The sequence below is a fragment of the Pundamilia nyererei genome, unplaced genomic scaffold, assembly GCF_000239375.1.
Source record: "Pundamilia nyererei isolate P.nyererei 1_Seehausen unplaced genomic scaffold, PunNye1.0 scaffold00335, whole genome shotgun sequence".
Classification (NCBI taxonomy): Eukaryota; Metazoa; Chordata; class Actinopteri; order Cichliformes; family Cichlidae; genus Pundamilia; species Pundamilia nyererei.
The window spans coordinates 48,978-59,868 of NW_005187736.1; the positions used below are offsets into that span (position 1 = coordinate 48,978).

At 37.5% G+C, this 10,891-nt stretch overlaps 1 protein-coding gene across 1 annotated transcript in view; it reads right to left on the minus strand.

Annotated features, from left to right (window-relative positions):
- mapkap1 (MAPK associated protein 1) overlaps positions 1-10,534 on the minus strand; it is a 19,676-nt gene extending 9,142 nt beyond the window's left edge. The window contains exons 1-3 of the mRNA XM_005751933.1: positions 10,349-10,534; positions 8,016-8,494; positions 1,164-1,253 (exon numbers count right to left, since the gene is read on the minus strand). Of these exons, the coding sequence (XP_005751990.1) occupies positions 1,164-1,253; positions 8,016-8,298 (373 nt within the window). The 5' untranslated portion in view covers positions 8,299-8,494; positions 10,349-10,534. The remainder of the gene's footprint in view (positions 1-1,163; positions 1,254-8,015; positions 8,495-10,348) is intronic.
- Positions 10,535-10,891: the final 357 nt, after the last annotated feature.

Below are 10,891 nucleotides of genomic sequence, written 5' to 3' on the forward strand. Positions count from 1 at the left end.
GTGTGAAAAAGTTATTGCACCCTAAACCTAATAAGTGGTTGGGCCACACAACAACAGCATTTGCAGCAACAACTGCAATCAAATGTTTGCAATAACTGACAATGATTTTTTTTTCCAGCAATGTGGCGGAATTTTGGCTTACTCATTTTTGCAGAGTGGTTGTAATTAAGCCACACTGAGCATGAACCGCCTTTTTATGGCCACCGAATCTCAGTTGGAATCAGGCCACTCCAAAGTCTCACAACAGCAAGGTGGACTTACTGTTGTGTTTTAGATCATAGTCCTGCTGCAGAACCTAATTGTGCTTCAGCCTGAGTTCAGGAACAATTAGCCAGACATTCTCCTTCAGGATGTTTTGGTAGAGAGCAGAATTCATGGTTCATTTACCACAGCAAGTTTTATGGGTCCTGAAGCAGCAAGACAGTCCAAGACCATCACATCACCATGATATTTTACTGTTGGTAAGATGTTCCTTTTCTGAAACTGTGTATGACTTTTTGATCCACCACCCTGTAATAGGACACACACCTTCCAAAAACTTCAACTTTTGTCTAGTCAGTCCACAGAGCACTTAGCCAAAGGTCTTGGGGATTGTCACGATGTTTTCTGGCAAAACTGAAACGAATCTTTATGTTCCTTTTGCTCAGCAGTGGTTTTCGTCTTAGAACTCTGCCATAAACACATTCATTTAGAAACTGTATTTTGTTTACTTGTGTTATCTGTGTTGTGTTATTTGTTTGATGATCTGAAACATTTAAGTGTGACATACAAAAAAAAAAATGGAAATCAGGAAAGAGGTAAACACTTTTTCACACCACTGTATAGAAGTGCCATTCACTTCACTGGTTCAGTTACTGATTCAGGTTCAATAAAGACAGATTTTTGTCTTTGATTACTTAAAATGTTAAGATACTCTTCTATAAATGCTTCAGTATATATTACTAATGAAGTGGTCTGTGCCATGTGGCAACAGAATATTTGATGTCATATTTTAGACAAAATCATTTGAACATGCAGATCCTCAGCAAACTACGTAATCAGAATGACATTAAGGGATATAAATGACAAGCAAAAACAACGTTTGTAAAACATGGTGTTACAAAGTTTGTAAAATGTGCAATTTAAAAAAAGTAAAGGTATTTAGAAATGACTAGGAACAGTACCTGACTGGGAGGACGCCCTCTCTTTCCACTGAATGTTTTTGCATTTAATTTGGTTCTGTCGTTCTTTTCTTAGTCTTTCAAGTCTTTGGGCTACAAAGAAAGGACAGCTGGTCATTAACTTCATTGCATACAAAAACAGAGTCACTAAAACTTAGTTAAACAGACAACAGATCATCATTTACGACACATCATGAAAATTATTGTAAACTCCTGTAAACAACTGATTCTATAGAATGTAGATCATTGAACAGTCATTATTTCCAACCACAGAGGATGTCATTGCTCTCCAAAAGTTTGATTCAGTTGACTTTACCATTTTTATTACACATGTAACAAGCATAGCTGGTATAATGAAATTTGCAATATGTTGTTGTATGTTATTCTGCAGAAAGCAAAGTAAGATAAAACACAGAATAAGATAAAAGATTTAAAAAGGAGGGAAATTCAAATGCATTACAATATCATACAATAAAATACAGAATAAGATGTATATAAAATATAGGATTAGTAACTTATTGCTAGTCTGTTATTGCTGAAGTAGCGACATATCACAGTTTCAGATTCAGTCATTGTGTATAATATAGTGTATGAATGTGTGTTTAATAGAGTCCATTTGATAAAATACTTACGAAATATGGTCAGAGATAGAGTTACACTCATGTCGGATGCAACACTTTTAGATGTCTTTGATGACAAGTTGCTGACAGTTACACTATTAACACTGTGCTCAGCTGCTTTTACTACCCACTGCAGGGCCCTTTGACCAACGGTCGCCTAGTTACCATACAACACTGTTATACAAGATGTTATAATGCTTTGTACAGTGCAGTAGGAGATGCTACCAAGGTATTTTTCAACCTCCTCAGAAAGTGTAGGGATTATTGACATTTTTGTATCAGACAGAAGGTGTATCTATAGAAAATGACATAGATTAAGGAATTTAAAGCTTGTTGCCTGTTCAGTTTCTGCAGTTGACGAAAACCGGGTTTTCTCTGAATTTGCTGGACAAGGTGAAATAATTTCATTACCAGCTTAGAAAGGAAAGAGGTAGTAATGGTACGGAGCTATAATCATTAAGTAGTGTTTAAGGGCAAAGTGAAGTAAATTTACTTCTACTTCTATAGCACGTTTTTACTCTGAGCTTTTTACCACAAGTCTCTCACACATTGATAGAGCCTTTATGACGCTCATTGATATAGCTTTAGATGTAAGGCAATAATTGGATTGCTGCCTTCTATATATGTTCCCTTCTTGCAATCAAACATGTTGGTCGTTATACTCTTCATCCACAAGATTACTTGTTGCTTTCTGTTTCATTTGCACAAACTGAATTTAGCAAAAGAGCTTTTGTCCATTTAGCACCCTTGGCTTGGAACGAGCTGCAGAATGACTGGAAAATGAGAAAATTATAAGTGTTTTTAATCCATAACATGCAACTGTTTCAATTAGATTGCTTGTCACTTTAATAAAATTTCATTTGCATTTTTGTGTATGTGTGTTTTGTTGTTGTTGTGTGTGTTTAATTGTGTCATTTTTGTAACTGCGTGATACTTGCTGCTGCCCATCTTGGCCAGGTCTCCCTTGAAAGGTTTCAAGGGTTTTTAATCAAAATGGGATCTTCCTAGTTAAACAGAGGTTAAATTTAAAAAAACAACCAAAAAAACAAACAAACACCTTTATATCTACAAATGTTTAACTTTCTAACAGTCGCACTCTGATGACTGCATCGGGGACAACTTGGGGATTCAGGATCTTTCCCAAGACTGGACTAGCTGGAGAACTGATCCACCACCCTTCTAACCTTCATCAACTTGTAAGCATTTGAGGACAAGTTAAAGATGTTAATAAACACCTCAGCCAGCTTACTGCCACATGCTCTGATCACGGGTTCTGGTATACCGTCAGGGCCAGCAGCTTTGTGTTAATTCACTCTGTTTAGGGAAGACCTGACCTCAGAGGGCAGAGGTACATGGCCATCTGGTGGTGGCAGGGTTTTGATGGGAGTCTCTGTATTGAGTCTGTCAAAATTGGCATAGAAATGGTTTAATTACATCAGGGAGTGAAGCATTATGGACAATACGGGAACTGTCTGTGCTCATGTGATCAGTTATTGCACATATTCTTTGCCACGGGCTCCGTAGGTGATTGTGTTATAGGAGGGCATTATCAATTTGTCATGTATAGTTTTTCTTTGCAGTGCTCTTTTGTACCTGCATCTGTGGGCTAGAGTGCCGCCAAATCTAAATGCAAGGTACGTCTATCAGCAAGAGACAAACGTCATCCTTTATCCAAACTTTATTCAAAGTTTTCTGATTTTGGTATACGTCTATTAAGTTCTATATTGTGACAGACTATGCAACTTTTTATACTGAAGAGGGATATACTTCTATTTCTGTGTGGGAACCCTGGGTAGCTTTGTGATGATACGGATTCTAATCAGTACGGGCAAAACAGCACTTAAGGGTAGACTCAGCCACTTTTGGCCAGACTGTAACCATCTTAGTTACAGTTTGTCCCTTTCTGTAAGTGGTCTGTTTCTGAGTAGTAAGAACAAGGAGTGGTAGTCTAACATGAGTGCAGGGCAAGCTCCTTTGTTGTTAGTACAGTAGAGATCAATTTATGTCCAAGGTAAGCCAAGGCAGCTCAACAGTCCACAATAATAGTGGTAATAAATGTTGGAAGGGTGATATATCAGTACCATGTTGAGAACCAATTAAGTGAGCTCTTTAGAATAAACATTTTTGAGAGAAATGGGTCAAAGGCTTTCAGAATGACTAAGTGCTTAATTTTATACCCCTGAATTAAAAAATTAAGAGATGTGACTCACTTCTTTTGTCCATATAGAGTACCACTAATTGAGCCTTTAAAGAAAAAGACCAGTTTTCATGAAGCTACACTGACTATCTGGCATGTAAATCTTTTTAATAATATGACCAACCCTTTAAATACAGTCGTGTACACAAAAAAGTATAGCAGTTTAAAAAGGGCTAGCATAAAATAAAACTTGCATGGTTGTTAATCCATGTCTTACCAGCAGCCACTGGTTTGTCACAGCTATCTTGGTGAAGTCCTGATGAGAGCCACAAGAGGTCAGTATCCAGTGTCAAGGCTGAAAGTCTCAGAGGATTGCAGCTTTCGACCCACAACCCAAAACCATCCCCGTCACTCTACAAAACCTAATACAAAAGTCAAGGGAGCCAAAAGGAGACAATGTCTACCTTTGGACTCCCTCTTTCACCAAAACCAACTTTTCCTTCCAAATAAAATTTCTGAAAGTAGTTGCAAACTCACTTTAACCTCACTATAGACAATTTTTACAAAACAAACAATATAGTACACCAACACCCTCAATTGATGACTGATTAGATTAGATTATAACACCAAACTTTAGGATTATAGGGATAATAGAAGAACATGACACAACCAAGTCTGTATTCTGGTGGGTGGCAAGACTCGTGGGTTAGAGAGGTCTGTTAAGCCAGATAGTCTTTTTCCATGGCATATAGTCTCAGCTGAGGATCCCTGATGAGCCAATCAGCAACAAAATGAATACCACTGTCAAATGAAGTTAATTGCATAGATTATTTTAACAATTTTGGATTCTGATGTCCCCGCATAGACAACACTGGAGACCAAGCACCCTTCGCAGCATTATTTCGAGTCATTCTACCCTCCAAAACTCCTGAGGTCCTCATCTCATATCCCATTAAGATTAACTAAGACATTCAGCAACAAGCCCAACCATTCACCCATGGGATGCAGAAGATCTACTGCCTGCATCCCATTACTGGACTCAGCAGAACAGCCCCAGCCCTGAAGTCCCTTTTTTCTGTTGGGTCAAAGTTGTTTTGGAAGCACAAGTAGAGATGCTTTCTATACGTTAGGAGGGCACCATCATCGTTTTGCATTAAGAGTGTAAAATACTGATGGGTGCTTGCCATTTAATTGCTTAACAGTAATTAAATGGCAAGCAAAAACAGAGCATGTGCTTTAAGATAATCAAATCTAAATGGTGAATTATTCTATTAAATTCTGGTCTTGTTTATAGTGCTGAATGTAATTTCCAACAGTAGAAATACAGCAATTTTGAAACTGAGAATGAAAACTTTTTTTAGGGGGTTGTTTTTTTGTGTTACTCATCCATTTGAATAATTAACAAAATATAAAAAAGGACAAATGAACTTAAGCATGGTTCGGAAGAATTGTTGTCCCATCAGTTTCTCAGTGCTTGGTAACACACTAAATTTCACACATGATATGAAATTTATCTATTCATTTATTTATTTATTTTTTTTTATTCAGCTTATACCACAACACTAGCTGTGGCTTTTCAAATTATATAATACACTACTTTTATACTGGCTACCAGGAGCACTAAAGAGCACATTTAGACAGGACCTGTATTAAATTAGCACAATTTTTACTGTGATTATAACCACATAAGGACAACACAACAAACTTCTTACACAGGGCAAAATATCCGGACACACAATTTGTGAAACTACGGGTAGGCAATACAGCCTCAAAATTATATCACACTATTTCAATGAAATTTACTGCAATTGTGTTTCTGAGACTATCGAGTCAAAAAAACAAAACAAAAAAAGAAAGAAAGAAAGAACTTCATCTGTGAGAGCAGTTTCGAGGCAGCAGTATTTATTACTGCAAACAAAGTTAAGGATAGCTTAGTCATTTTTTTTCCAATGAGCTATTGTCATTGATGGCAGCCATGTAATTCGCAGTGTGAATATATTGCCACAAGATGCCAGGAGTAGCAGTATTATAGTGGAATTTTCTTGCATTACAGCAATACGATGATACACCAATAGTCAAACATAAGCAGCCTAGGTAATGTTTTCCCTGCTCAGCCCACTCTTGCACAGGAATAAATTACCACCCCAAGTGGAGGGCTTCAAATATCTCACAATCTTGTTCATGAATCATGGCAGAGCAGAGCTTCAGCCTTCATATAGACTGAAGAGCTTGGCCACTTGAGAGGGGCTTGCAGTGGAGCCGCTGCTCTTCCACATTGAAAGGTGACACTTGAGCTTGTTCAGGCATTCAGGTCTCTTGGAAGGCTCTGAGAGGAGGTGTCCAAAGCATGTCTGGCCCCAAGGGAGACGTATGACCCAGAGATTAGCTGGCTTGGCACAGCGTCTTGGTATACTCCTTCCAGAAGAGTTAGAGGAGGTGGTCAGGTAAAGGGAGGCCTTGGTTGCAGGGGTAGCCTAGACCTAGCAGAAAATAGATCAGTCCAAATGGATGGACTGTTCTTTTTCCACTGTGGACTGATTGTACAGTTTATATTTTTAATGACTTTTAAAAAAAAAACAAGTATTGTTGGAACAGTGCTCTTGGGTCTAAAAGCCTCATCTTTTCTCCTCAAAACACACATCCTTTTACTTTCAAATACACACCTTAAAGCATAACTCATAAGCTGGAGAGGAAATGGCAACTCACTCATTTAGAGGATCATCCTTTAGCCTGGAAGATTAGTTTTTTGCTCTATAAAAAGCCCTCTGTAAAGCTGGAAGATCTTACTATTCTATACTGAGTGAAGAAGAACCATCCTAGGTTTCTCTTCAGCACTGCAGCCAAAATTGTGCTTTTTAGACCCCATTCCTACAAGACTACGCAAAGAAGCATTATTTACCATTAATTAATGCTTTAAGCTTAAGTATAATCAACCTATCTCTATGACTTGAGTATGTAAGACAGGCCTTTAAGCGGGTATTAAAGGTACTGCAGTGCAGTGGCTTAAAGACTCCAATTTGTTAATGCAAATGGAGTCTTCTTTACACACTAAAGTTACCTAGGGAGTTCCACAGGGATACCCAACTTTATTTATCCATGAAGCCAGATAATATACATAAATTATTTAAACTGCAGGAATTTCTTACAGACATAAAGACCTGGATGACCTGATTTTCTGCTTCCAAATTCACATAAAAACTGAGATTATTGTAGTCTGACCTAAAACTCTAAGTTATTATTGGGATGGTCTTTACCTTACAATATTAAGCGCCTTGAGACAACTGTTGCTGTGATCTGGTGCTACATAAATAAAATTGAGCTGAATTGCTTGCAAGCCAAATAGTTCAAGCTTTGTCTTGTCTGACCATAGCGATATTTTCCACATTTGACCTGGGCATGTGGGCAGCTATAAATTTCAGTTGAGCTTCTTTATTGGTCAACATCCTCTCAGTCCATGACAATGTAAAACTCGCTACAAGTCTTTAGGTAAGTCATTAAAAACGTATGCTGAATCACCATTCCATCCTGAAAAATGAAGTTTAAAGACATTATTAAAAGTGCCAAATTACTATTACATTCATGCCCATGATCCACTGGAGCCACAGTAGTAATGGTAATAACACCAACAAAGAACAACAACAATATGAAAACTGAAAATGTAAAAATAAATTCCACATTTGCTGAAGTAGTGGGTTTCCCTCACTTTTTGTCATCATGGTTTTGTCATCAAATGTTTGCAGAAATTTGGTTTTATATAGAGTAGGCACTTGATTTTGGAGCACACGGAAGCTGGGTGACACATAGTCAATGATTATTCATTTTGCTGTGTCATTTGTCATCTCCATAACCATATTTAATGCAATATATCACATCATATAAATTACTTAAATGCACAATGAACCACAGTGTAATCCCAAGCTTTTCACATGCGCTGCACACAATTTAACTCAGTGAAACCACTGGCCCTGATTAGCCACACAAAACCCCTTCAAACAGCAGCAGAACAGGCTTTCTGGCTGCCTCCCACCATAATGACAGGAGGGAGGTCTGACAGAAAGCTGGCCCAACTAACAAGCTAAAGTCTGAAGATGAGTTTACCTGTGTTGGAGCGCCGACGAATGCCAAAGTCCCAGCTGGAGGTGATGTCCATAGACTGAGAGAGGTCACAGGGATGACTGTCTGTCACACTACTGCCCCCCTCATTCAGGAGGCCTGACCCAGTTGACCCAAAGCTGCTACCAGGCACCAGAGAAAGCTGGCACTTCTCAAGATCAACATCCTGATCTATTAGCACCATTTCACACATTCCAGTATCATCACTGGTCACATGAGATTGTCTGATGTGAGCCAGGATAATGGCCGGATTGTCCAAGAATGCCATTTCCTCTGTTTGGCTAAGTGTGTCTTTTTGCTTTGGAAATTTTCTCACCCTCTTGCCTGTATGCCAAAGGGTTCCTTTTCTTTTCTTATCAGTCTCTGTTTGAGAGTGTTACAGCTCTGACTGATGACAAGAGAGGTGTCACCTTTTCCATCTTTTGATGACTATTTTTTAAGGTCCAAGGTAGGCAAAGTAGTCCCTAAGGAGAGCAAAGAAATTGTTATTACATGTTGCAGTCTAGAAGTAGGATTTCAGCTCAATCTTTTAAAACTGATATATTTAAAAACTATAAGCTCAATTCACACATCCCAAAGCCCACTTTAACTTCCAACTTTCACAGTTTAAATAAATAAATACAAGAAACTAAAACAAGAAGCAAACCTCTACCAAGGCAGCATTTGCTTTTAAGGGACTAATATTGTATTTTATACAATCTTTTGTTTTTGTTCTTTATGCAGTCCAGATCAAAAGTTTAACCACTTGAAAAATGGGCAAAAAAAAGTTGGTTTGTTTTTTTTTCATATTTTGCATGGTTGGATCTTAACAAGGTTCCAAGTAGAGCTTCAACATGCAACAAGAAGGAATGGGAGTGAGACAAAACATTTCTTTTGAGCATGCATTTTATTGAAAACAACACTTAAACTGAAACAGGCCGTTTTACACCCGATCAAAGGTTGAGGACACAGCTAGCTGTTTGATGTGGGACAGTAAACTTTAATGTTTAAATGGATCTATTTTAAAGATGTAGAGCTCTAATGTGCAACTGCTGTCTTAAAAATCATCAATGGCAGCAAAATCCCACTCAGTGATAAAACTGTTAAGTAGTATTAAAGTTATTATTGCTTGCGCCAAATCACCAGATTAAGTAAAGAGTTTTCTCGTCATATTTAAAAACAGTGATGCATTTTACTGGTATATTTTTATGATAAAGATTTTTATTGCAATTTGATAACATCTCTAAAGTATAGGTAGCACTCACAGGGATAATTTTCTATGGAAGAAGAGTCACATGATTCCTGAAACGCCTATTTTGTGATTGGTCAGATGTCTGCCAGTGCCACACATTTCGTGTGAATGCACAGGGGAGACCCTTCGTTAACACAGTGACTTGATAACCAGCTTTGTGTGATTGGTTATCCTGATCATCAATTTTAGGATATGTGAATCCAGACAATGGAGAGATACCCTAAATATACTGAACACACATAGTTTACCCAACTCCTACTTCACAGTATAGCCCTCAGCTTGGCTGAAGAGGCTTTAAAAGTCTCAACAGTTAAAACAAAGATTGTCATTTTGCCAATAATCTCTTTAAATGGGTTTGAACTTTGATACCAACAAACAAAAACTGAAGTTTGAATGTCCGTGATATTAACACTGAACATAAAGATGTTGATAATTTCAACATGTAAATAAGAGCTGTAAGCCAGGCCAAAACAACCCCACACTCAAACTAGGTTGAATGAGATACCAACGTTAACACGTCCAATAAAGGATCAGGACCAGAGCACCAAGATTTTTTGTAACTTTAGTAAACAAACGTCAAACTATTAATAAAATATTGTTAGGTTTTGAATAGTTCAAATTGTATGCGGCGGGCCTAATCTTACATTAGAAGATCCAGTAATTGCAAAGAGCTTCTAGACGACGCTAACTGCAACTAATGAAAAGCTGTAGTGTATTGTCAGGTTTGTCCTTGCTGACAGCTTAAGGGTCTTCTTCTCTAAAGCGAAATGTGTTAAGGCGTGTAATGCCAAGTGATACTGTTTGATACCTGCAACAAGCACCTCACTTAATGATTCATCGTAGCTGTTTTTAATGGTAGGTGATGTAGCTATTGTCTTCTTTGCTAACCATCGTAGCCGGCTGACTTCAAAGTAATACTTTTTTAAATCACAGGCCGCCTGCTTAGAGTGGCAAAAAGGTTTATTTTTAGTATCAGGATTGGAAAAATATTTCACCAGAAGCGGTTCAATCTAGTAGCTTGCAAGCTCATTTAAGCTAACGCGACCAGCATTTGGTTGCACCTCCCTTGTTTAAGACGACGTCTTACCTTTAGATGTATCCACCAAGGGAAAGAAACATACACCATTCTCCATATTATACAAGCATAATCATAATAGAGTCAGAAACTCTGTTCATCACGACTAATGTTCCACATTAAAGTCATAATACAAACACAAACCAACTCAACCTGGTATGCTCTGCCTAACAACCAACCCACAACCAACCCGGCTATACTTCCGGTTCCGTTACTTCGCGATAAAAGAAAAAAAAGACTGATTTCGTTTTCACAGAAAGCCTCAGTCATCGACATATTTTGCAACATTTTTATCTTTATTACGCTTTTATTAAAATATAACTGTTTATGAAAATATCATGTGACTTAATTTGATTAAGTCTAACATTATTATTATTATTATTATTATTATTATTATTATTATTATTATTATTTAGTTATAATTATAATTGTAAAAAATATACCCGACAGTCAGGGAGGGCATTTTATGTGCTTCGACCTAAAATGAGGTCCATATATATTTGGAAACTGTGTTTTTTTTACCTGTTTACTGAAACATATTCCAATTATTGTTAC